This window comes from Staurois parvus, unplaced genomic scaffold, assembly GCF_062004578.1.
Source record: "Staurois parvus isolate SC_StPar_1 unplaced genomic scaffold, SC_StPar_1.0 ptg003790l, whole genome shotgun sequence".
In the NCBI taxonomy this organism is placed as follows: domain Eukaryota; kingdom Metazoa; phylum Chordata; class Amphibia; order Anura; family Ranidae; genus Staurois; species Staurois parvus.
Genome location: NW_028321586.1, coordinates 1 through 27,954, shown reverse-complemented (window position 1 = coordinate 27,954; position 27,954 = coordinate 1). Strand labels below are relative to the sequence as shown.

Below are 27,954 nucleotides of genomic sequence, written 5' to 3'. Positions count from 1 at the left end.
ATGCCCATGGGGCCCCATGAGTTGTCAGTCCGCCCCTGGCCCTGACGCCAGTACTAATGGCACTGGACAGGAAGGGGTTAACATCTGGGGCCATCAAAGGGTTACCTGTGTGCTGTGTACTCGGGAGACATGCTGTGCAGAGATACAAAGCAGCATATCCTCGCCGAAAGGGGAGAGATCTGGGTTGTTTTCACACAGACCTCTCCCCTGTCAGTGTTCTTTGATGATCTCCGGGTGCCAGCGGGGAATCTCCAGCCGGGACCCAGTGATTGACAGCTGTAGCCACCAATGGCGGTGAGGGTAGGGCAGTGCGCGCCCCCCTACCCGGATGTGCACAACCACATGTGTGTGTGTGTGTATATGCCACCGTCCGGCCGTTTATATACAATGGCCGGACGGGAGGTGGTTAAATAGAAGAGAATTGTATACTATGAGGTATGATGCCAAAGTTCGTTTTCCTCCAGCACTGCAATTAATATCTGCGATCATTTTATTCCAGGCCGCTGAGGAGAGTGATCCGGATCGCAGAGCGTATTCAGGTGAGCAGCCCGAGGAATAGTTCTCTTCTCTGTACATTGAAGAGAACAATATATGTACGGGACGGTTCAGCTGCTCTTCTCACCCGCAGAATACGCACACAAAGTCTTCTTCATAAACTCCATTATGTTTTCCTCCAAAGTGTACAAATCAGAGATTACCCCATAAAATCAATTTACAAAGAATACCAGATGGAACCTTCAGTACAGTGAGCCCCAATGCATCTTCCTAAATCCGAAACAGGATATGACATCATGTAATAGATACAGCGCACCACTGAAAATCAACCTTAGGAAGGTGTTGTACCCTAACGCGTTTCGTCAGATTGGCTTCTTCAGGGGTTCAAGAGAGGGAACAATGTGAACACAAAAAAAACTCATAAAGTACATTAGAAAACCAACCAAGTTCCATATACAATTTACACCTCAGTCACACCAGACCCAACTGTGAAATCGTGCGACTTACAGAAAGTCGGGGGAAATGCCGATTTCAGGTGCGATTTGCAAGACCTCTGACAGAGATATCTATACAAATCGCACCAAGAGTAACGCATGGACTACATTAGAAATGGAACCGTCGGAACCGCACCGATATGACCGCTGTAATAGGGTGCAACGTGGCATGTGATTTACATGCCACGCGTCCAGTGTGACCGAGGACGTCACACAAATGGGCGTATCTACTGCGAGGCAAGCAAGGCGTTTGCCTAGGGCGGCAATTTTTAGGGGGCGCGGCACCGCCCCTGGAAGTAGGGACCTTGTGAGCAGCGGCGGACAGAGCCATGCAGGGCCGCCATCAGAGGGGTACCTTTGGTACTCTTTCAGTGGAGGAGGATCGATGTGGGGGAGGGCAGTTGCACAGCGATGGTCCTGTACCTCTCCCTCCAGCAGCTGACGAGCCGGGACCAGGGGACAGCCTGGAGCAGGGAGAGAAGAGCCCGGAGGAGGTGAGCTGTGCTGTGTTCTGTGGGATCTCCCTGCCTCCATCCAGGCACTGACAGATCATATGGGGCTGCACACACCTCCCCTCCCCCCCCCCCCCCCCCCTCCTTCCTGCTACCCGGAGATCAGCAGCCCTTGGTGCAGGTGTGTGTTTTGCATACGATCTGAGAACCGAAGAGAGGGAAGAGAGAGAGAAAGGAGAGGGAAGAGAGAGAGAAAGGAGAGGGAAGAGAGAGAGAAAGGAGAGGAAGAGAGAGAGAAAGGAGAGGGAAGAGAGAGAGAAAGGAGAGAGGGGGGGGAGAGAAAATAGAGAGAGGGGGAAGAGAGGGGGGAGATAGAGAGGGGAAGAGAGAGAGGGGGGGGGGAGAATGTAGAGAGAATAGAGAAAGAGGGAAGAGAGAATAGAGGGGGGGGGGGGAAGAGAGGGAATAGAGAGAGGGGGAGATAGAGAAAGGAAGAGAGAGAGAGGGGGGGGAGATATAGAAAATAGAGAGAGGGGGGGAGAGAATAGAGAGAGAGGGGGGGGGGAGGACGAGTGAGAGGGGGGAAGATAGAGAAAATAGAGAGGGGGGGAGAATAGAGAGAGATGGAAGAGAGAGAATAGAGAGAGGGGGGAGAATAGAGAGGGAAGAGAGAGAATAGAGAGAGGGGGGGGGAATAGAGAGAGGGAAGAGAGAGAATAGAGAGAGAGGGAAGAGAGAGAATAGAGAGAGGGGGGGGGAGAGAATAGAGAGAGGGGGAAGAGAGAGAGCAAGGGGGGGGAGAGGGGGAAGAGAGAGAATAGAGAGAGGGGGGGGAGAATAGAGAGAGATGGAAGCGAGAGAATAGAGAGAGGGGGGGGGAGAATAGAGAGGGGGGGGAAGAGAGAATAGAGAGAGGGGGGGAGAATAGAGAGAGAGGGAAGAGAGAAAATAGAGAGAGAGGGAAGAGAGAGAATAGAGAGAGGGGGGGAGAATAGAGAGAGATGGAAGAGAGAGAATAGAGAGAGGGGGGGGGGGAGAGAATAGAGAGAGGGGAAGAGAGAGAGCAAGGGGGGGGAGAGGGGGAAGAGAGAGAATAGAGAGAGGGGGGGGGAGAATAGAGAGAGATGGAAGCGAGAGAATAGAGAGAGGGGGGGGGAGAAGAGAAAGAAAGGGAGAGAAAAAGAATCATATACACACTTATTGACTCTCTCGTTCTCTCATTGGGGGGGCGCAAAATTTTTGTGTTTTAGGGCAGCAGAAAATGTAAATACCCCGCCGCACACAAAGATTACAATGTGCAGATTCAGCAACCATTGCTTTCTATACCCGTACTGAGGGTCATCCAGAATATGCGGCTGTACAAGGGGAGGGGCGGGGAGCACAAACAACACCAATACATTGTATATGGAACTTGGTTGTTTTTCAAATGTACTTTAAGAGGTTTTTTTGTATTTACATTATTCTTTTTTTTTTTTTTTTTTTTTGAACCCTTGAAGAAGCCAATCTGACGAAACGCGTTGGGGTACGACACCTTCCTAACTTTGATTGTCAGCGATGTTCCGTATCTATTAGATGATGTCATATCCTGTTTCTGATTTAGGACGATGCATTGGGGCTCACTGTACTCATTGTTTCATCGGTTATTCTTTGTAAATTGATTTTATGGGGTAATCTCTGATTTGTACACTTTGGAATAAAACATAATGGACTTTATGAAAAAGAACACTTTTTTTGTGTGTGAGCGTATTTTCCTGAGGGGACCTGAAGTGACACATAAATATATTGTTTTCTTCATTTGCATCTTCACCGAGGGATGTGGTGATGGATCAAGTGTACCTGTTACCAGATTATTATTATACAGGATTTATGGCGCCAACAGTGTGCTCAGCGCTGTACAATATAACGGGAGACGATACAGATCAATACAAGAGGGATAGGAGGGCCCTGATCCTGGGAGCTTACAATCTAAGAGGGAGGGCCCTGATCCTGGGAGCTTACAATCTAAGAGGGAGGGCCCTGATCCTGGGAGCTTACAATCTAGGAGGGAGGGGCTGATCCTGGGAGCTTACAATCTAAGAGGGAGGGCCCTGATCCTGGGAGTTTACAATCTAGGAGGGAGGGGCTGATCCTGGGAGTTTACAATCTAGGAGGGAGGGGCTGATCCTGGGAGTTTACAATCTAGGAGGGAGGGGCTGATCCTGGGAGTTTACAATCTAGGAGGGAGGGGCTGATCCTGGGAGCTTACAATCTAGGAGGGAGGGGCTGATCCTGGGAGCTTACAATCTAAGAGGGAGGGCCTGATCCTGGGAGCTTACAATCTAGGAGGGAGGGGCTGATCCTGGGAGCTTACAATCTAAGAGGGAGGGCCCTGATCCTGGGAGCTTACAATCTAGGGGGGGGGGGGGGGGCTGATCCTGGGAGCTTACAATCTAAGAGGGAGGGGCCTGATCCTGGGAGCTTACAATCTAAGAGGGAGGGGCCTGATCCTGGGAGCTTACAATCTAGGAGGGAGGGCCCTGATCCTGGGAGCTTACAATCTAGGAGGGAGGGGCTGATCCTGGGAGCTTACAATCTAAGAGGGAGGGCCTGATCCCGGGAGTTTACAATCTAAGAGGGAGGGCCTGATCCCGGAGCTTACAATCTAAGAGGGAGGGGCCTGATCCCGGGAGCTTACAATCTAAGAGGGAGGGGCTGATCCCGGGAGCTTACAATCTAAGAGGGAGGGGCCTGATCCTGGGAGCTTACAATCTAAGAGGGAGGGCCTGATCCTGGGAGTTTACAATCTAAGAGGGAGGGGCCTGATCCTGGGAGCTTACAATCTAATATCTTCCCTATACTTTGCGTCTTCCGCACTTCACAACTTCTGAAATTTATTGATTTATATTCTCCGGTATTACCTGGGGGGGGGGGAGGGGGGGGGTCACACACAGCTGGTATAACAATTATATCAGATTTGAGGTATTTTGAGCCCACAAGTCCCAGCATGCCATATAAATATTGGGGGGTGTATGTGCCATATAAATGCTGGGGGGGGGGGGTATGTGCCATATAAATGCTGGGGGGGGGTAATGTGACATATAAATATTGGGGGGTGTATGTGCCATATAAATGCTGGGGGGGGGGGTATGTGCCATATAAATGCTGGGGGGGGGTAATGTGACATATAAATATTGGGGGGTGTATGTGACATATAAATACTGGGGGGGTATGTGACATATAAATATATAAATATTGGGGGGTGTATGTGACATATAAATATTGGGGGGTGTATGTGACATATAAATATATAAATATTGGGGGGTGTATGTGACATATAAATATTGGGGGGTGTATGTGACATATAAATATTGGGGGGTGTATGTGACATATAAATATTGGGGGGTGTATGTGACATATAAATACTGGGGGGTGTATGTGACATATAAATACTGGGGGGGGTATGTGACATATAAATACTGGGGGGGGTATGTGACATACAAATACTGGGGGGGGTATGTGACATACAAATACTGGGGGGTGTATGTGACATATAAATATTGGGGGGGGGTATGTGACATATAAATATATAAATATTGGGGGGTGTATGTGACATATAAATACTGAGGGGTGTATGTGACATATAAATACTGGGGGGGTATGTGACATATAAATACTGGGGGGGGGGGTATGTGACATATAAATATATAAATATTGGGGGGTGTATGTGACATATAAATATTGGGGGGTGTATGTGGCATATAAATACTGGGGGGGTATGTGACATATAAATATAAAAATATTGGGGGGTGTATATGACATATAAATATTGGGGGGTGTATGTGACATATAAATACTGGGGGGGTATGTGACATATAAATATTGGGGGGGGTATGTGACATATAAATATTGGGGGGTGTATGTGACATATAAATACTGGGGGGTGTATGTGACATATAAATACTGGGGGGTGTATGTGACATATAAATATATAAATATTGGGGGGTGTATGTGACATATAAATACTGGGGGGTGTATGTGACATATAAATACTGGGGGGTGTATGTGACATATAAATACTGGGGGGTGTATGTGACATATAAATATTGGGGGGGGGTATGTGACATATAAATATATAAATATTGGGGGGTGTATGTGACATATAAATACTGAGGGGTGTATGTGACATATAAATACTGGGGGGGGTATGTGACATATAAATACTGGGGGGGGGGGGTATGTGACATATAAATATATAAATATTGGGGGGTGTATGTGACATATAAATATTGGGGGGTGTATGTGACATATAAATACTGGGGGGGTATGTGACATATAAATATAAAAATATTGGGGGGTGTATGTGACATATAAATATTGGGGGGTGTATGTGACATATAAATACTGGGGGGGTATGTGACATATAAATATTGGGGGGGGTATGTGACATATAAATATTGGGGGGTGTATGTGACATATAAATACTGGGGGGTGTATGTGACATATAAATACTGGGGGGTGTATGTGACATATAAATATTGGGGGGTGTATGTGACATATAAATACTGGGGGGGGTATGTGACATATAAATACTGGGGGGGGTATGTGACATATAAATACTGGGGGGGGGGGTATGTGACATATAAATATATAAATATTGGGGGGTGTATGTGACATATAAATATTGGGGGGTGTATGTGACATATAAATACTGGGGGGGCGTATGTGACATATAAATATTGGGGGGCGTATGTGACATATAAATATTGGGGGGCGTATGTGACATATAAATATTGGGGGGGGTATGTGACATATAAATACTGGGGGGGGTATGTGACATATAAATACTGGGGGGGGTATGTGACATATAAATATTGGGGGGGGGTATGTGACATATAAATACTGGGGGGTGTTGTGTCTCATCCTGGCGATTCGCGGCATTTGATTCCCGACTCCTCCCCTCGCAGTGTGGGTGTCAGAAGTGATGCTGCAGCAGACTCAGGTGTCCACAGTCATCGACTACTACAAGAAGTGGATGAAGGTAAGACGGAGGGAAGGGAGAATCAGGGGAGGGCCAGTGTGGGGGGAGAGGAGGGCCAGTGGGGGAGAGGGGAGGACCAGCTGGGGGGTGGGGAGGGCTGTTGGGGGGAGGGATGGTGGGTGAGAAGGGAGGGCCAGTGAGTGGAGTGGGCAGAGCCACTGTGGGGGGCGGGGAGAGCTGTTGGGGAGAGTGGAGAGCTGGTGGGAAGGGAGGGGAGAACTGGTGGGCGGGGTGGGAGGGCCGGCGTGGGAGGAGGGGAGGGCTGGTGGTGGAGAGGGGAAGGCTGATGGAGGGGAGGGCCGGTGGGTGGGGAAAAGAGGGTTGGTGGGCGGGAAAGGGAGGGCGGGGAAGAGAGGGTTGGTGGGCAGGGAGGGGAGTGTCGTGGGCAGGGAGGGGCGGGAAAGGGAGGGCTGTTGGGCGGGGAAGGGAGGGTCGGTGGGCGGGGAGGAGAGGGCTGATGGGCGGGGAGGGCCGCTGGGCGGGAAAGAGAGGGCCGGTGGGCGGGGAGGGCCGGTGGACAGGGAGGGGAGGGTCGGTGGGCGGGGAAGGGAGGGCCAGTGGGCGGGGAGGGCCGGTGGACAGGGAGGGTCGGTGGGCGGGGAAGGGAGGGCCGGTGGACGGGGAGGGGAGGGTCGGTGGGCGGGGAGGGGAGGGTCGGTGGGCGGGGAAGGGAGGGCCAGTGGGCGGGGAGGGCCGGTGGACAGGGAGGGTCGGTGGGCGGGGAAGGGAGGGCCGGTGGGCGGGGAGGGGAGGGTCGGTGGGAGGGAAGGGTCGGTGGGCGGGGAAGGGAGGGCCAGTGGGCGGGGAGGGCCGGTGGACAGGGAGGGTCGGTGGACGGGGAGGGGAGGGTCGGTGGGCGGGGAGGGGAGGGTCGGTGGGCGGGGAAGGGAGGGCCGGTGGACGGGGAGGGTCGGTGGGCGGGGAAGGGAGGGCCGGTGGACAGGGAGGGCCGGTGGGCAGGGAGGGGAGGGTCGGTGGACAGGGAGGGCCGTTGGGCAGGGAGGGGAGGGTCGGTGGACAGGGAGGGGAGGGTCGGTGGGCGGGGAAGGGAGGGTCGGTGGACAGGGAGGGGAGGGTCGGTGGGCGGGGAAGGGAGGGTCGGTGGGCGGGGAGGGGAGGGTCGGTGGACGGGGAGGGGAGGGTCGGTGGGCGGGGAAGGGAGGGGAGGGTCGGTGGGCAGGGAGGGGAGGGTCGGTGGGCAGGGAGGGGAGGGTCGGTGGGCAGGGAGGGGAGGGTCGGTGTTACTGTTGGTCATTGCCGGGGATCTTCCTTGTAGTGTGAATCCTCCATGTTTGCTGTGACCACATTGTAGCTCTGTGCAGACTCCATGCGATCTTCCTTCTGCTCTTCTATCTGCAGACATGGCCGACTGTACAGGACCTCGCCGGGGCTTCTCTAGAGGTGACTCCAATCCTCCGTTGCCATGAAATGTTTCCTTTGGACCTCCTGTCTGGTGACAACAGGAATTGTGCTTCACAAGAGCTGGAGAAAGTGTTGTCATTTCAGGAAGGGCGATGTCAGGAATACACAGGAGAAGCCGATGTGTGGCCTGGGGGAGGGATATACAGGATAGACCGATGTGTGGCCTGGGGGCGGGATATACAGGATAGACCGATGTGTGGCCTGGGGGCGGGATATACAGGATAGACCGATGTGTGGCCTGGGGGCGGGATATACAGGATAGACCGATGTGTGGCCTGGGGGCGGGATATACAGGATAGACCGATGTGTGGCCTGGGGGCGGGATATACAGGATAGACCGATGTGTGGCCTGGGGGCGGGATATACAGGATAGACCGATGTGTGGCCTGGGGGCGGGATATACAGGATAGACCGATGTGTGGCCTGGGGGGCGGGATATACAGGATAGACAGCAGTGTGGCCTGGGGGCGGGATATACAGGATAGACCGATGTGTGGCCTGGGGGTGGGATATACAGGATAGACCGATGTGTGGCCTAATTTGCATACTGGAGAGAACGTTGTCACCTATTTGTCTTGTTTCCTCCCCCAGGAGGTGAATGAGGCGTGGTCCGGTTTGGGGTATTATTCCCGCGGTCGGCGGCTGCAGGAAGGAGCGCGGAAGGTGTGTATCACAGATCTCAGTTACTGATCATCACAGATATTCCTGTTGTAGCTGATCCAGCCTTCTGATGTCACTGACACCCCGACCAATAGGACGTTCATAGGGAACCGCGTGAGCAGCATAAAGTATCTCAGCCCGGCATTGGGCCTCAGATGCATCATGGGAAATTAGACAACATGCCCCTCCCCCATCACCCCGCCCCCACCACACACCCAAAACCCTGCATTGGAGAATCGGACTCTGAACTTTTTGAGTACGCAAATATTTCCGCGGTCACCAAGGAATCGCATTGCACCAATGAATGGGGGACATTGTCTACAAGGGGCCCTGACTCCTCCTACTATCCCGCCTCCTTATTATATATTCAGGTTACAGTCAGTGAAAATCACTCTCTCTTGTAGCTGTGGAACAGGAAGTGAGGGAATTCTTCCAGTGGGGACACTAGTTCCGGTGACAACCAGGGATTCCCTCACTTTGGTGGGATTCCCTCACTCTCTCTTGTAGCTATGGAACAGGAAGTGAAGGGAATCCTTCCAGTGGGGACACTAGATCCGGTGACAACCAGGGATTCCCTCACTCTCTTGTAGCTATGGAACAGGAAGTGAGGGAATCCTTCCAGTGGGGACACTAGTTCCGGTGACAACCAGGGATTCCCTCACTTTGGTGGGATTCCCTCACTCTCTCTTGTAGCTATGGAACAGGAAGTGAGGGAATCCTTCCAGTGGGGACACTAGATCCGGTGACAACCAGGGATTCCCTCACTCTCTCTTGTAGCTATGGAACAGGAAGTGAGGGAATCCTTCCAGTGGGGACACTAGTTCCAGTGACAACCAGGGATTCCCTCACTCTCTCTTGTAGCTATGGAACAGGAAGTGAGGGGATCCTTCCAGTGGGGACACTAGTTCCAGTGACAACCAGGGATTCCCTCACTCTCTCTTGTAGCTATGGAACAGGAAGTGAGGGGATCCTTCCAGTGGGGACACTAGTTCCAGTGACAACCAGGGATTCCCTCACTCTCTCTTGTAGCTATGGAACAGGAAGTGAGGGGATCCTTCCAGTGGGGACACTAGTGCTGGTGACACCCAGGGATTCCCTCACTCTCTCTTGTAGCTATGGAACAGGAAGTGAGGGGATCCTTCCAGTGGGGACACTAGTTCCGGTGACAACCAGGGATTCCCTCACTCTCTCTTGTAGCTATGGAACAGGAAGTGAGGGAATCCTTCCAGTGGGGACACTAGATCCGGTGACAACCAAGGATTCTCTCACTTTGGTGGGATTCCCTCACTTTCTCTTGTAGCTATGGAACAGGAAGTGAGGGGAATCCTTCCAGTGGGGACACTAGATCCGGTGACAACCAGGGATTCCCTCACTCTCTTGTAGCTATGGAACAGGAAATGAGGGAATCCTTCCAGTGGGGACACTAGATCCGGTGACAACCAAGGATTCCCTCACTTTGGTGGGATTCCCTCACTTTCTCTTGTAGCTATGGAACAGGAAGTGAGGGGAATCCTTCCAGTGGGGACACTAGTTCCGGTGACAACCAGGGATTCCCTCACTCTCTCTTGTAGCTATGGAACAGGAAGTGAGGGAATCCTTCCAGTGGGGACACTAGTTCCGGTGACAACCAGGGATTCCCTCACTCTCTCTTGTAGCTATGGAACAGGAAGTGAGGGAATCCTTCCAGTGGGGACACTAGTTCCGGTGACAACCTTTGTGTCTTCTTCTCCTGCAGATGGAAGATGTAATATTCTGTGCCATGAATGGATCTCTCAGCCCTCAGCAGTAACGTGTCATTTTCTCTCTGACCTCTAGGTGGTGGTGGAGTTGGGAGGGAAGATTCCTGGCACTGCGGAGGATTTGCAGCGCCTGTTGCCGGGTGTGGGCAGATACACTGCGGGGGCCGTGGCCTCCATCTCTTATGGGCAGGTAATATCCGCATATAACATACAAAACAGACGGTTTCTGCCGTTGTCACCTCCTGACATTGGGGACACCGCAGGAGAAGACAAATTGGTTGAATGACCCGAGGAGGAGTCCGATGCTCACAACCCCCCCTGAGGGTTATCGGTGGCAGAACCTGCGGCTGACGTTGTCTCTCAGGTCTCGGGTACTTCATGGCGGGTCACAGGGCCACTATAAACAGAAGTGGGCAGTTAGGTTGATGTTCATAGAGAAGCGCAGAGATCCAGTGATGACATCTCAGGGTCTGCATTAAAGTATGTATTCAAAATGGAAAAGTTTTATTTAAAAATGTCGTTATCACGACGATGGGGGGGGGGGGGGGGAATCGGGGTCTGAGAAGGGAAAATAGAAGCAGAATAACTTTTTGGGAATGGAGAGGGATGAGACCCCCCGGCAGTTTTTCTTGCTGTCTGGGTCCCTCATTATCATTGATACTGAAAGAAAATCCCAAATTTTGGGTTTTCCCCAGAAACGTAATAGAGGGGAAATTCCAATGGGGACACGAGTTCTGGTGACATGGGGGGACCCCAAGGAATTCCCTTTAATTTGCAGGAATTTACTCCCACTTCCTGTTTTGGTGATGGGACAGGAAGTGAAGGAAAATCTCCCCAATGGGGACCCAGATGGGGGGGGGGGGGAACAGACAGGGGTTCTAACCCTTCCTTACGCCATCCAAAATGGAAAAAAAAAGGTTTTGCCTAGAGTTCTACTTTAAGCTTTAAATAGCCCCGCCCCCTTCTGCCTCCTGCAAGAAAAAGACAAAATATATATATCAGCTGGTTCTTATAGCAGTCAGTGGCAGTTAATGGATCACATGATCCTTCTGAATTTCGGCCTGGCCTTTCTGACTCTTCCAGCTGCTGCAGAATGGCGGTTGATGGTGGGGGTTTCCACAGATGGCAGTTGATGGTGGGGGTTCCCCCAGGTGGCAGTTGATTGGTGGGGGTTCCCCCAGGTGGCAGTTGATGGGTGGGGGTTCCCCAGTGGGGCACGGTTGTGTTTTCTATGTCTTCCAGCTGCTGCAGAATGGCAGTTGATGGTGGGGGTTCCCCCAGGTGGCAGTTGATGGTGGGGGTTCCCCCAGATGGCAGTTGATGGTGGGGGTTCCCCCAGGTGGCAGTTGATGGTGGGGGTTCCCCAGTGGGGCACGGTTGTGTTTTCTATGTCTTCCAGCTGCTGCAGAATGGCAGTTGATGGTAGTGGTTCCCCCAGATGACAGTTGATGGTGGGGGTTCCCCCAGGTGGCAGTTGATGGTGGGGGTTTCCCCAGGTGGCAGTTGATGGGTGGGGGTTCCCCCAGGTGGCAGTTGATGGTGGGGGTTCCCCCAGATGGCAGTTGATGGTGGGGGTTCCCCCAGGTGGCAGTTGATGGTGGGGGTTCCCCCAGTGGGGCACGGTTGTGTTTTCTATGTCTTCCAGCTGCTGCAGAATGGCAGTTGATGGTAGGGGTTCCCCCAGATGACAGTTGATGGTGGGGGTTTCCCCAGGTGGCAGTTGATGGGTGGGGGTTCCCCCAGGTGGCAGTTGATGGTGGGGGTTCCCCCAGGTGGCAGTTGATGGTGGGGGTTTCCCCAGATGGCAGTTGATGGTGGGGGTTCCCCAGTGGGGCACGGTTGTGTTTTCTATGTCTTCCAGCTGCTGCAGAATGGCAGTTGACGGTGGGGGTTCCCCCAGGTGGCAGTTGATAGGTGGGGGTTCCCCCAGGTGGCAGTTGATAGGTGGGGGTTCCCCCAGGTGGCAGTTGATAGGTGGGGGTTCCCCCAGGTGGCAGTTGATAGGTGGGGGTTCCCCCAGGTGGCAGTTGATAGGTGGGGGTTCCCCCAGATGGCAGTTGGTGGGGGTTCCCCCAGATGGCAGTTGATAGGTGGGGTCTCCCCCAGGTGGCAGTTGATGGGTGGGGGTTCCCCCAGGTGGCAGTTGATGAGTGGGGGTTCCCCCAGGTGGCAGTTGATGGTGGGGGTTCCCCAGTGGGCAGGGGTGTCACACATCTGGTGTCATGCGTTGTACACCCGTCTGTCTGCTCTCCCCCTCCGCAGGTGACGGGTGTCGTGGATGGAAATGTCACGCGTGTCTTGTGCCGGCTGCGATGCGTTGGAGCCGACTTCACCACGCCGGCGGTCTCCGACGCTCTCTGGTGGGTTCCGGGGTTCCTGACCTCCGTCCGTTCCGCACCCCGTGTGTCCTTCCTGCCGGATTATTCTCCGTCTCATCGAATTTCTTGTCTCACTCAGGAGTTGGGCGAACGGCCTTGTGGACCCCAAACGACCCGGAGACTTCAACCAGGCCATGATGGAGCTGGGGGCCACCGTCTGCACCCCCAGGAAAGCGCTGTGCTCGGAGTGCCCACTGCAGAGCCACTGCAGGGCCTATAGGAAGGTAAGGGAGGGATCCCCATCTCCTCTCTGATTGGCTGCTAGGAGGACATGTATAAGATCTCCTACAATGAAAGTAGAACTGATGGAAAAACTTCTTCCATCTTGGAGTAAGAGGGGGGGGGGGGGTTAGAACCCCGGGCAGATTTGTTGCCATCTCTGTCCCCATAGGGGGAGATTTCCCTGCACTTCCTGTCCCATAGCCAAACAGGAAGTGAGAGGAAATCCCTCCAATGTGAGGCAATCCCAGAACTTGTGTCCCCATTGGAAGATCCCCCCCCTCCCCATTCCTGTTTTTCCTGTTCTGAAAATTGGGATTTTCTGTGACTCTAAGGGACAACAGGAGAAATAGAGGGGGGAGGGGCTTTCCTTAGGGGGGCACAGCAATAAAAACCTGACGGGGGCTCCCCCCTCCATCCAACACTAAAAAAAAAAAAGTTTTGCTTTTCATAGTAATTTAATGCTGAAACATTGGGCGTGTCCGTGTGATGCTGAGGGCGCTCTCTACACGGGGGAAAGGGGGCGGAGCAACCGAAGAGCCAATCCAATCCAGAGATACTATTCCAGGTGTAGTATATTGTTCCAGCTTCGTCCAACTATGTCTACCAGACCTGGGGGGTCCTTCTAGCACTGCTACTACACCGCTACTACACTGCTACTACACCGCTACTACACTGCTACTACACAGCTACTACACCGCTACTACACTGCTACTACACCGCTACTACACCGCTACTACACCGCTACTACACTGCTACTACACCGCTACTACACCGCTACTACACTGCTACTACACCGCTACTACACAGCTACTACACCGCTACTACACCACTACTACACTGCTACTACACCCCTACTACACAACTACTACACCACTACTACACCACTACTACACCGCTTCTACACTGCTACTACACTGCTACTACACCGCTACTACACCGCTACTACACAGCTACTACACCACTACTACACTGCTACTACACCGCTTCTACACTGCTACTACACCGCTACTACACAGCTACTACACAGCTACTACACAGCTACTACACTGCTACTACACTGCTACTACACCGCTTCTACACTGCTACTACATCTTACTACACAACTACTACACCCCTACTACACAACTACTACACCTTACTACACTGATACTACACAGCTACTACACCGCTACTACACTGCTACTACACCCCTACTACACAACTACTACACCCCTACTACACAACTACTACACCCCTACTACACAACTACTACACCTTACTACACAACTACTACACCTTACTACACTGATACTACACAGCTACTACACCGCTACTACACAACTACTACACATTACTACACTGATACTACACCGCTACTACTACACTGCTGCTACACAGCTACTACTACACTGCTACTACACAACTACTACACTGCTACTACACTGCTACTACACTGCTACTACACTGCTACTACACAACTACTATACAGCTACTACACAACTACTACACAGCTACTACACAACTACTACACTGCTACTACACAGCTACTATACAGCTACTACACAGCTACTACACAACTACTACACTGCTACTACACTGCTACTACACAACTACTATACAGCTACTACACAGCTACTACACAACTACTACACTGCTACTACACAACTACTACACTGCTACTACACAACTACTACACCGCTACTACACAACTACTACACCGCTACTACACTGCTACTACACCGCTACTACACTGCTACTACACAACTACTACTCAACTACTACACAGCTACTACACCACTACTACACAACTACTACACAGCTACTACACCACTACTACACAACTACTACACAGCTACTACACCACTACTACACAACTACTACACCGCTACTACACCACTACTACACAGCTACTGCACCGCTACTACACCACAGCTACTACACCACTACTACACCGCTACTACACTGCTACTACACCACAGCTACTACACCACTACTACACAGCTACTGCACCGCTACTACACCACAGCTACTACACCACTACTACACCACAGCTACTACACCACAGCTACTACACCGCTACTACACCACTACTACACAGCTACTGCACCGCTACTACACCACAGCTACTACACTGCTACTACACTGTTACTACACAACTACTACACTGCTACTACACAACTACTACACTGCTTCTACAAAACTACTACACTGCTACTACACAACTACTACACCGCTACTACACCGCTACTACACTGCTACTACACTGCTACTACACAACTACTACACCGCTACTACTCAACTACTACACCGCTACTACACCACTACTACACAACTACTACACCGCTACTACTCAACTACTACACCGCTACTACACCACTACTACACAACTACTGCACCGCTACTACACAGCTACTGCACCGCTACTACACCACAGCTACTACACAGCTACTACACTGCTGCTACTACACCACTACTACACCGCTACTACACAGCTACTACATTGCTGCTACTACACCACTACTACACTGCTACAACACAACTACTACGCAACTACCACACTGCTACTACACTGCTACTGCATAACACAACTACTACACCACTGCTAAACTGCTACTACACTGATCTCCAGAACCCCTGCTGAGCCTCTGATACGTTGTGAACACAGGAGGTCGGCCTCTGGGCTCGGGAGCCATTCAGGGAATGCTTTTCATTGTGTCAATGAATGCAAAGTGTTCTCTGATTGGATGAGGTGGTGAGCGTGACATCACCACCCAGCCTGTCCACCACATCCAGAGAACACTTTGTATGTATGGAGAACAGCCTTTCAGTATGGGGCCCCACCGAGCGTCCGACCTCCTGGGTGCAGCAGGGCCACTCGGCACAGGACCCGGAAACTAGTGGGATCTCTGTAGTAGGAGCGTAGTAGCGGTGTAGTAGCAGTGTAGTAAGGTGTAGTAGCAGTGTAGTAGCGGTGTAGTAGCAGTGTAGTAGCGGTGTAGTAGCAGTGTAGTAAGGTGTAGTATCAGTGTAGTAAGGTGTAGTAGTGGTGTAGTATCGGTGTAGTAGCAGTGTAGTATCGGTGTAGTAGTGGTGTAGTAGTGGTATAGTAGTAGTGTAATAGAGGTGTAGAAGCAATGTATAAGTGGTGTAGTAGCAGTGTAGTAGTAGTAGCAGTGTATAATAGTGTAGTAGTAGTAGCGGTGTAGAAGCAGTGTAGTAGTAGTAGTAGCAGTGTAGTAGTGATGTAGAAGCAGTGTAGTAGTAGTAGCAGTGTAGTAGTAGTGGAGTAGAAGCAGTGTAGTAAGGTGTAGTAGCAGTGTAGTAAGGTGTAGTACTGGTGTAGTAAGGTGTAGTAGCGGTGTAGTAGTGGAATAGTAGTAGTGTAATAGAGGTGTAGAAGCAGTGTATAAGTGGTGTAGTAGCAGTGTAGTAGCAGTGTAGTAGTAGTAGCAGTGTATAATAGTGTAGTAGTAGTAGCAGTGTAGTAGCGATGTAGAAGCAGTGTAGTAGTAGTAGCAGTGTAGTAGTGATGTAGAAGTAGTGTAGTAGTAGTAGTAGCAGTGTAGTAGTAGTAGCAGTGTAGTAGTAGTGGAGTAGAGGTGTAGTAGTAGCAGTGTAGTAGCGATGTAGAAGCAGTGTAGTAGTAGTAGTAGTAGCAGCGGTGTAGTAGTTGTAGCAGTGTAGTAGCGATGTAGAAGCAGTGTAGTAGTAGTAGTAGTAGTAGTAGCAGCGGTGTAGTAGTAGTAGCAGTGTAGTAGCGGTGTAGTAGTAGTAGTAGTAGTAGTAGTAGCAGCGGTGTAGTAGTTGTAGCAGTGTAGTAGTGGAGTAGAAGCAGTGTAGTAGAGGTGTGGTAGAGCTGTAGTAGTAGCAGTGTAGTAGCAATGTAGAAGCAGTAGCAGTGTAGTAGTAGTAGCAGTGTAGTAGCAATGTAGAAGCAGTAGCAGTGTAGTAGTAGTAGCAGTGTAGTAGCGGTGTAGTAGTTGTAGCACTGTAGTAGTAGTAGTGTAGTAGCGGTGTAGTAGTTGTAGCAGTGTAGTAGTAGTAGCAGTGTAATAGTAGTAGTAGTAGTAGTAGTAGCAGTGTAGTAGCAGTGTAGTAGTAGTAGCAGTGTATAATAGTGTAGTAGTAGTAGCAGTGTAGTAGCGATGTAGAAGCAGTGTAGTAGTGATGTAGAAGCAGTGTAGTAGTAGTAGTAGCAGTGTAGTAGTAGTAGTAGCAGTGTAGTAGTAGTAGCAGTGTAGTAGCGATGTAGAAGCAGTGTAGTAGTAGTAGTAGTAGCAGCGGTGTAGTAGTTGTAGCAGTGTAGTAGCGATGTAGAAGCAGTGTAGTAGTAGTAGTAGTAGTAGTAGTAGTAGCAGCGGTGTAGTAGTAGTAGCAGTGTAGTAGCGGTGTAGTAGTAGTAGTAGTAGCAGCAGCGGTGTAGTAGTTGTAGCAGTGTAGTAGTGGAGTAGAAGCAGTGTAGTAGAGGTGTGGTAGAGCTGTAGTAGTAGCAGTGTAGTAGCAATGTAGAAGCAGTAGCAGTGTAGTAGTAGTAGCAGTGTAGTAGCGGTGTAGTAGTTGTAACACTGTAGTAGTAGTAGTGTAGTAGCGGTGTAGTAGTTGTAGCAGTGTAGTAGTAGTAGCAGTGTAATAGTAGTAGTAGTAGTAGTAGTAGTAGCAGTGTAGTAGTAGTAGTAGCAGTGTAGTAGAGGTGTAGTAGCAGTGTAGTAGAGGTGTAGTAGCGGTGTAGTAGCAGTGTAGTAGAAGCAGTGTAGTACAGGTGTAGTAGTGGAGTAGTAGCAGTGTAGTAGAGGTGAAGTAGCAGTGTAGTAGAAGCAGTGTAGTAGTTGTAGTAGAAGCGGTGTAGTAGTAGTAGCAGTGTAGTAGTTGTAGCACTGTAGTAGTAGTAGTGTAGTAGCGGTGTAGTAGTTGTAGCAGTGTAGTAGTAGTAGCAGTGTAATAGTAGTAGTAGTGTAGTAGAGGTGTAGTAGCGGTGTAGTAGCAGTGTAGTAGAAGCAGTGTAGTACAGGTGTAGTAGTGGAGTAGTAGCAGTGTAGTAGTAGTAGTAGAAGCGGTGTAGTAGTAGTAGCAGTGTAGTAGCGGTGTAGTAGAGGTGTAGTAGCAGTGTCCATACAGTGATTTCCAGCTTCCAGGGGGAGTGGCCGGGTCCGGTATAGACATGGTTGCTCTGTAATAATATCCTGGAATCGCTCCAACTCCTCTCGATGGTTCCCAGCTCCGCCTTCTTCAGGCTCCCGGCTGCATTCAGTCTATGGGGGTCTCTGACCCCCTTCTGCTCTGATTGGCACATCAGCTTTGGGCTCCCAGCGGCATGAATATGGCGTGGTGTCGTCGGGGGATATCGCCTCCATTTCCACAGCTCAGTTTTGTGTGGAGACACGTTGACTCCTCTGTGTGTTACAGGTGGAGGGAGACCCCGCATCGGCCGTCTGTACACTTGTAAAGAGAAGAGCTGACACTCCGCCTTCCATCCCCGCTGACATCGAGGAATGTGGTGAGTGGGAGCGATGATGGCTGACCTCCGAAACCGCATTCATCCCTATTATATATACCCCAAGTATTGGCCCCGCCCTCCCAGTCATGTGATTCAGGTGTTCCAGTCCCCTCCATATCATGTGATTCAGGTATTCCAATCCCCTCCATATCATGTGATTCAGGTGTTCCAATCCCCTCCATATCATGTGATTCAGGTGCTCCAATCCCCTCCATATCATGTGATTCAGGTGTTCCAATCCCCTCCATATCATGTGATTCAGGTGTTCCAATCCCCTCCATATCATGTGATTCAGGTGTTCCAATCCCCTCCCAATCATGTGATTAAGGTGTTCCAATCCCCTCCATATCATGTGATCCAATGCCCTCCATATCATGTGATTCAGGTGTTCCAATCCCCTCCATATCATGTGATTCAGTTGCTCCAATCCCCTCCATATCATGTGATTCAGGTGCTCCAATCCCCTCCATATCCTGTGATTCAGGTGTTCCAATCCCCTCCATATCATGTGATTCAGGTGTTCCAATCCCCTCCATATCATGTGATTCAGGTGCTCCAATCCCCTCCATATCATGTGATTCAGGTGCTCCAATCCCCTCCATATCGTGATTCAGGTGTTCCAATCCCCTCCCAATCATGTGATTCAGGTGTTCCAATCCCCTCCATATCATGTGATTCAGTTGCTCCAATCCCCTCCATATCCTGTGATTCAGGTGCTCCAATCCCCTCCATATCCTGTGATTCAGGTGTTCCAATCCCCTCCATATCATGTGATTCAGGTGTTCCAATCCCCTCCATATCATGTGATTCAGGTGCTCCAATCCCCTCCATATCATGTGATTCAGGTGCTCCAATCCCCTCCATATCGTGATTCAGGTGTTCCAATCCCCTCCCAATCATGTGATTCAGGTGTTCCAATCCCCTCCATATCATGTGATTCAGTTGCTCCAATCCCCTCCATATCATGTGATTCAGGTGCTCCAATCCCCTCCATATCCTGTGATTCAGGTGTTCCAATCCCCTCCATATCATGTGATTCAGGTGTTCCAATCCCCTCCATATCATGTGATTCAGGTGCTCCAATCCCCTCCATATCATGTGATTCAGGTGCTCCAATCCCCTCCATATCATGTGATTCAGGTGTTCCAATCCCCTCCATATCATGTGATTCAGGTGCTCCAATCCCCTCCATGGACACAGGTGTATACAATCAAGCCCCTAGGCATGCAGACAGCTTCTACAAACATTGGTGAAAGAATGGGTCGCTCTCAGGAGCTCAGTGACTCCAAGCGTGGTCCCGTGATAGGTGGCCACCTGGGCAAGAAGTCCATCCGTGACATTTCCTGGCTACTAAATATTCCACGCTCAACTGTTAGTGGGATTATAACAAAGTGGAAGCCACTGGGAACAACAGCCACTCAGCCACCAAGTGGTAGGCCACGTCACATGACAGGGCGGGGTCAGCGCATGCTGAAGCGCACAGTGCGCAGAAGTCGCCAACTGTCTGCAGAGTCAATAGCTAAAGACCTCCAAACTTGGTGTGGCCTTCAGATGAGCCCAACAACAGTGTGTAGAGAGCTTCATGGAATGGGTTTCCATGGCCGAGCAGCTGCATCCAAGCCTTCCATCACCAAGTGCAATGCAAAGCGTCGGATGCCGTGGTGTAAAGCACGCCGCCACTGGACTTTAGAGCAGAGGAGGCGTGTTCTCTGGAGGGACCAATCACACTTCTCTGTCTGGCAATCCGATGGGCATGTCTGGGTTTGGCGGTTGCCAGGAGAACGGTACTTGCCTGACTGCATTGTGCCAAGTGTAAAGTTTGGTGGAGGGGGGATTATGGTGTGGGGGTGTTTTTCAGGGGTTGGGCTTGGCCCCCTACTTCCAGGGAAGGGAACTCTTAATGCAACATTTTGGACAATTTCATGCTCCCAACTTTGTGGGAGGAGTTTGGGGATGGCCCCTTCCTGTTCCAACATGACTGCACACCAGTGCACAAAGCAAGGTCCATAAAGACATGGAGGAGCCAGTTTGGGGTGGAGGAACTTGACTGTCCTGCACAGAGTCCTGACCTCAACCCCATAGAACACCTTTGGGATGAATTAGAGCGGAGACTGCGAGCCAGACCTCCTCCCCCGACATCAGTGCCTGACCTGACAAATGTGCTTCTGGAAGAATGGTCCAACCTTCCCATAGACACCCTCCTAAACCTTGTGGGGGGCCTTCCCAGAAGAGGCAAAGGGCGGGGCCAACTCAATATTGAACCCTATGGACTGAGACTGGGGGGCCATTAAAGGTCATGTGTGTGGAAAGGCTGGCCGACCAATACTTGGGGCCAGGGGTCTCCAAACTATGGCCCCCCAGGTGTTGAGGAACTGCAAGTCCCATGAGGCCTTGCAAGACTCTGACAGCCACAGGCAATACTCCCAAGAGGCATGATGGGACTTGTAGTACTTCAACAGAGGGCCAACTCAATATTGAATCCTACGGACTAAGACTGGGGGGCCATTAAAGGTCATGTGCGTGGGAAGGCCGGTGGCCCAATACTGGGGGCAATATAGTGTATATATGGGGGGGCGGGGACAATACTTGGGGTAATATAGTGTATATACGGGGGGGCGGGGACAATACTTGGGGCAATATAGTGTATATGGGGGGGTGGGGACAATACTTGGGGTAATATAGTGTATATATGGGGGGGCGGGGACAATACTTGGGGTAATATAGAGTATATACGGGGGGGGGACAATACTTGGGGTAATATAGTGTATATACGGGGGGCGGGGACAATACTTGGGGCAATATAGTGTATATGGGGGGGTGGGGACAATACTTGGGGCAATATAGTGTATATACGGGGGGGGGGGGGGGCGGGGACAATACTTGGGGCAATATAGTGTATATACGGGGGGGGCGGGGACAATACTTGGGGCAATATAGTGTATATACGGGGGGGGAACAATACTTGGGGCAATATAGTGTATATAGGGGGGGCGGGGACAATACTTGGGGTAATATAGTGTATATATGGGGGGTGGGGACAATACTTGGGGTAATATAGTGTATATATGGGGGGGGGGGACAATACTTGGGGTAATATAGTGTATATACGGGCGGGGACAATACTTGGGGTAATATAGTGTATATAGGGGGGGGGGGACAATACTTGGGGTAATATAGTGTATATAGGGGGGGCGGGGACAATACTTGGGGCAATATAGTGTATATGGGGGGGGTCGGGGACAATACTTGGGGTAATATAGTGTATATAGGGGGCGGGGACAATACTTGGGGCAATATAGTGTATATATGGGGGGGGGGACAATACTTGGGGCAATATAGTGTATATACGGGGGGGGGACAATACTTGGGGTAATATAGTGTATATACGGGGGGGGGACAATACTTGGGGTAATATAGTGTATAAACGGGGGGGGGGGGACAATACTTGGGGCAATATAGTGTATATACGGGGGGGGGACAATACTTGGGGTAATATAGTGTATATAGGGGGGGGGGACAATACTTGGGGTCATATAGTGTATATACGGGGGGGGGGGGGGTGGGGACAATACTTGGGGCAATATAGTGTATATACGGGGGGCGGGGACAATACTTGGGGCAATATAGTGTATATATGGGGGCGGGGACAATACTTGGGGCAATATAGTGTATATACGGGGGGGGGGGACAATACTTGGGGTCATATAGTGTATATACGGGGGGGGGGGGGGGCGGGGACAATAGTTGGGGCAATATAGTGTATATAGGGGGGGCGGGGACAATACTTGGGGCATTATAGTGTATATCCCAGCAGGCCAATCACAGAGCCGTGGGTGGGTGGTGCTGGGGGGCATCATGGAGGAGCCTGGCTATCTGAACCCAAAGGAGGCAGCTGGGCTCCCAATGACTGAGTGCACCAAGATGGCGGCGTGGCTCTGACACCTGATCAGTGGATATATATTGTATATTGCAGAACTAACAGAAAAATAAAATCGCAGAGATAATTCTGAGATCGTTTATAATTTTCCCGCTCCAGAATGGTTCATCATCGACACTCACTATGTCATCACTGGGTCCCTGTGCTTCTCAATGTAATGTAAGCAGATCGTGGCTGGTGGGAGGGGCCTGCGCATACATTGATGACTGACGCTGGCTACTGAAGGATGATCAGATTGCGGTGTGTGTGGGCCGTATCATGAAAAGGTGATCGATCTGGAGGATATCCCGGCGTGACCTTCTGTCATCTCTCTTGCAGTCCCCTCGTGTGCTCTGTGCCTCCCATCATGTGACTTGTGGGACCGCGCTCTGGGCGTGGCGAACTTTCCCCGCAAATCTGCCAGGAAGCCGTCCCGGGTGGAGCGAACGCTGACCTGTGTACTGGAGAGGCGAGGACGGCCGGGCGAGGAGGCGGAGTACTTATTAGTACAGAGACCTCCCACAGGTAGACTCCGGGCACAAGTGAAGAGGTATGGGGGAGGGGTTTACGAAGGGGCGGGCTCTGACACCCCTCATCCTCCATTGTCTGATAATTCCATGGATTTGTAGGTCGGTGTCAGGGCACGCCCTGGATTTCATGACACCCTGAATATTGGAGAGCAGAGGAGGAGCACAGCTCTGGGGCGTGGACCTCCCAGTCTCCTCTCCGCCCAGATTTCAGCCTTCGGAGGGCCCCTTTAAGTCTTGGCTGCACACAGGAAGCACGGCTGTTTCCCTTTGTTGGTGATCTGGGTACCCCGGCTTCAGACGGAGCGGAGAGGGATTCCCGGACACACCCACTCATTGATGCTCCCCTCTGGTTTGGTTTTGTAGGTCTGCTGGCGGGAATGTGGGAGTTTCCCAGCATGCTCCTGGAGAAGGACGGCACGGAGAAGGAGCGGGGGGAGAGGTTACGGGACCGTCTCCAGGAGTCCACCAGTCATGAGATCTCCGGGAAGGAGCTGCAGTTCATTGGAGAGGTGAGAAAAGCTGCCATGTGGTGGATATGGGGTCCGCATCCTGCCTTGCAGCACTAGGGGGTCTGTATATATCCCACCAAAGGTACCGTCTGCATGGAGTTTGTTCACCCCATGCTTGGACCCTCATCATGGCTCAGTGTCAGTGTCACCATCTGTGAGCGCTGACCCCACAGAGTGCTGGAAATACGAGATTGTGAGCTCTGTATATATCTCTGACATATACCGCAGCGCTGTACAGAGATCACTGAGCCAGTCTCTGTACAGAGGAGCTTACACTCTGATGTCCCCTCCCCCACAGTCCCATCAGTCTCTGTACAGAGGAGCTTACACTCTGATGTCCCCTCCCCCACAGTCCCATCAGTCTCTGTACAGAGGAGCTTACACTCTGATGTCCCCTCCCCCACAGTCCCATCAGTCTCTGTACAGAGGAGCTTACTATCTGATGTCCCCTCCCCCACAGTCCCATCAGTCTCTGTACCAGAGGAGCTTACACTCTGATGTCCCCTCCCCCACAGTCCCATCAGTCTCTGTACCAGAGGAGCTTACACTCTGATGTCCCCTCCCCCACAGTCCCATCAGTCTCTGTACCAGAGGAGCTTACACTCTGATGTCCCCTCCCCCACAGTCCCATCAGTCTCTGTACCAGAGGAGCTTACACTCTGATGTCCCCTCCCCCACAGTCCCATCAGTCTCTGTACCAGAGGAGCTTACACTCTGATGTCCCCTCCCCCACAGTCCCATCAGTCTCTATACAGAGGAGCTTACACTCTAATGTCCCCTCCCCCACAGTCCCATCAGTCTCTGTACCAGAGGAGCTTACACTCTAATGTCCCCTCCCCCACAGTCCCATCAGTCTCTGTACCAGAGGAGCTTACACTCTAATGTCCCCTCCCCCACAGTCTCATCAGTCTCTGTACCAGAGGAGCTTACCCTCTAATGTCCCCTCCCCCACAGTCACATCAGTCTCTGTACCAGAGGAGCTTACGCTCTAATGTCCCCTCCCCCCCAGTCACATCAGTCTGTGTACCAGAGGAGCTTACGCTCTAATGTCCCCTCCCCCCACAGTCACATCAGTCTCTGCACCAGAGGAGCTTACACTCTAATGTCCCCTCCCCCCACAGTCACATCAGTCTCTGCACCAGAGGAGCTTACACTCTAATGTCCCCTCCCCCACAGTCACATCAGTCTCTGTACCAGAGGAGCTTACACTCTAATGTCCCCTCCCCCACAGTCCCATCAGTCTCTGTACAGAGGAGCTTACACTCTGATGTCCCCTCCCCCACAGTCCCATCAGTCTCTGTACAGAGGAGCTTACACTCTGATGTCCCCTCCCCCACAGTCCCATCAGTCTCTGTACCAGAGGAGCTTACACTCTAATGTCCCCTCCCCCACAGTCACATCAGTCTCTGTACCAGAGGAGCTTACACTCTAATGTCCCCTCCCCCACAGTCACATCAGTCTCTGTACCAGAGGAGCTTACACTCTAATGTCCCCTCCCCCGCAGTCCCATCAGTCTCTGTACCAGAGGAGCTTACACTCTAATGTCCCCTCCCCCACAGTCCCATCAGTCTCTGTATCAGAGGAGCTTACACTCTAATGTCCCCTCCCCCACAGTCACATCAGTCTCTGTACCAGAGGAGCTTACACTCTAATGTCCCCTCCCCCACAGTCACATCAGTCTCTGTACCAGAGGAGCTTACACTCTAATGTCCCCTCCCCCACAGTCCCATCAGTCTCTGTACCAGAGGAGCTTACACTCTAATGTCCCCTCCCCCACAGTCACATCAGTCTCTGTACCAGAGGAGCTTACACTCTAATGTCCCCTCCCCCACAGTCACATCAGTCTCTGTACCAGAGGAGCTTACACTCTAATGTCCCCTCCCCCACAGTCCCATCAGTCTCTGTACCAGAGGAGCTTACACTCTAATGTCCCCTCCCCCACAGTCACATCAGTCTCTGTACCAGAGGAGCTGACACTCTAATGTCCCCTCCCCCGCAGTCCCATCAGTCTCTGTACCAGAGGAGCTTACACTCTAATGTCCCCTCCCCCACAGTCACACACTATTATTATTATACATGTATATAGCTCTGACATATACCGCAGTGCTGTGTGTTACATTGTATCTGGGTGTGTCTCCTCCTGCAGGTTGTCCATGTCTTCTCCCACATTAATCAGACGTATCTGGTCTACTTCCTGTCTGTGGATCTCTCTATGAAGGATGAGAAGTCTCAGCAGCCGGCCATTCGTTGGGTCACTCGGAAGCAGTTCCTGGATTCTGCCGTCCCCACCGCCATGAAGAAGGTGAGCGCTGCGTCCTACGTCTGACCAGTAGGGATAAGAATCGGTTCTGATGTGATTATGAAGAGGGGTGTTCTCCTTTAAGGGGGTGTTCTCCTTTAAGGGGCTGAAGGTCCGGCATATTGGACCTGGTTCTGGGTTTAGGCTCCTCTACAATTTTTTGCTGCACTAAGGTGGAAGGAAAGCTGCAAATACCTCAGCAGATCACCCCCAATGATCCGCGTTCCCTCCCGGCATCTTCTGCCCACCTCTTTCTGGGTGCCAGGTCTTAGGCCATCCTGATTGGCCACTGCAAGACGACCGAACTCCTGCACAGGATTTCATTCATCCGTGCACACAGGCACCACGGGGAGAATGTACCATGAGCTGCGCATGCACAGGATTTCTAATAGTGATCAATGGATGGTTTCTATAGTGATCAATGGATGGATTCTAGTACTGATCAATGGATTGTTTCTGATCGTGATCAATCGATGGTTTCTAGTAGCGATCAATGGATCGTTTTTAATAGTGATCAATGAATCGTTTCTAATAGTGATCAATGGATCGTTTCTAATAGTGATCAATGGATCGTTTCTAGTAGTGATCAATGGATGGATTCTAGTACTGATCAATGGATTGTTTCTGATCGTGATCAATGGATGGTTTCTAGTAGCGATCAATGGATCGTTTGTAGTAGTGATCAATGGATGGTTTCTAGTAGCGATCAATGGATCGTTTCTAATAGTGATCAATGGATCGTTTCTAGTAGCGATCAATGGATGGTTTCTAGTAGCGATCAATGGATGGTTTCTAGTAGCGATCAATGGATGGTTTCTAGTAGCGATCAATGGATGGTTTCTAGTAGCGATCAATGGATGGTTTCTAGTAGCGATCAATGGATGGTTTCTAGTAGCGATCAATGGATGGTTTCTATAGCGATCAATGGATGGTTTCTAATAGCGATCAATGGATGGTTTCTATAGCGATCAATGGATAGTTTCTATAGCGATCAATGGATAGTTTCTAATAGCGATCAATGGATAGTTTCTATAGCGATCAATGGATGGTTTCTAATAGCGATCAATGGATGGTTTCTATAGCGATCAATGGATGGTTTCTAATAGCGATCAATGGATCGTTTGTAGTAGTGATCAATGGATCGTTTCTAATAGCGATCAATGGATCGTTTCTAATAGTGATCAATGGATGGTTTCTATAGGGATCAATGGATGGTTTCTATAGTGATCAATGGATGGTTTCTATAGCGATCAATGGATGGTTTCTATAGCGATCAATGGATGGTTTCTATAGCGATCAATGGATGGTTTCTATAGCGATCAATGGATGGTTTCTATAGTGATCAATCGATCACAGTATCAGGGATCTGTTGGCTGCAGGAGGAGATTGGACAGTTCTGGTTCAGTGGATCCCGATTCTCCGTCCCGTCAGGAAGATCTGTGACGTCATTGTACTTGCGTTGGGAATGTTGCGCTGCACACGTAGCCTGGCGGGGGGGGATCCCGCGCAGCATGCAGAATCCGGGGAGTGGATGGATTCCTGGGCTCGGTGCTGCATCCTGGGTGTCACTCTCCCCAACAATGTCATCTGTCACCTCGCTGGTCCCCGGGGGGGGCCGGCTGCATTCCTTTCTGTTATCACCTGGTGACCCCCCCAGTAACTCACTTCCTGTATTAGAGCGCCCCCACTCTGGAGGAAGGAGCACAGGGGGGCACAGCCGCTTCTCAGTCTGGGGGAGGGGAGTGTTAGGTGGACTAGCAGATTTAGATACACTAACACACTGAAGCCGATCTCACTGACAGGAACAGGTTTGTCAGCAAAAAGCTGATCATTGTCAGCACCCGTCAGTGGCAGATGGTTTGTCTCATCCCTCTAACTGCTACATTTGCAGGAGAGCTTGTTCTGTTGAAAAACAACAGACTTACTGGCTGGATCACCAGATGAGTAATAAAGGAAAGAAAAGGAATGCAGCCGCCACATCTGAGGATCGGTGAGCAGCAATATGAGAAGGATGGAAGCCCCCCGACACCATGCAGCCCCCTGTGCTCCGGGCCCCATTACAGGTCATAGTGGGCCCCATGCTGAGTGCCGGCGGGAACAGAGGCGGGCCCCCAAAACATCAGTATGAAGGCCACATTGTATGCTTTGCCAATATTTGTGTCCCCCCCTCCCCCACATCAGGGTCCCCATCAGAGCTCCCCCTTACATCGGGATCCCCCTAACAGAGTCAGGGTGGGGGTTGGGGGATAGAAGCAGACACTGACCTAACCCTCAGTCTGTGCACATCGAGGACCCGCCCCTAACCCTGTGTGAGGGCCCGAGTGTGGCCCTCGGGCCGGGGATTGGAG

At 51.2% G+C, this 27,954-nt stretch overlaps 1 protein-coding gene across 1 annotated transcript; it reads left to right on the top strand.

The window, feature by feature from the left end:
* Window positions 1–430: 430 nt before the first annotated feature.
* On the top strand, window positions 431–25,609 carry MUTYH (mutY DNA glycosylase; the record flags this gene model as incomplete). Its single annotated transcript, XM_089668068.1, has 11 exons — window positions 431–539; window positions 6,385–6,458; window positions 7,818–7,859; window positions 8,472–8,543; window positions 10,356–10,469; window positions 12,542–12,639; window positions 12,737–12,881; window positions 18,262–18,352; window positions 22,608–22,793; window positions 23,162–23,307; window positions 25,454–25,609. Coding segments are annotated over exons 1-11 (1,233 nt in total), but the record flags the coding sequence as incomplete, so codon positions are not given.
* Between the last annotated feature and the right edge of the window lie 2,345 nt (window positions 25,610–27,954).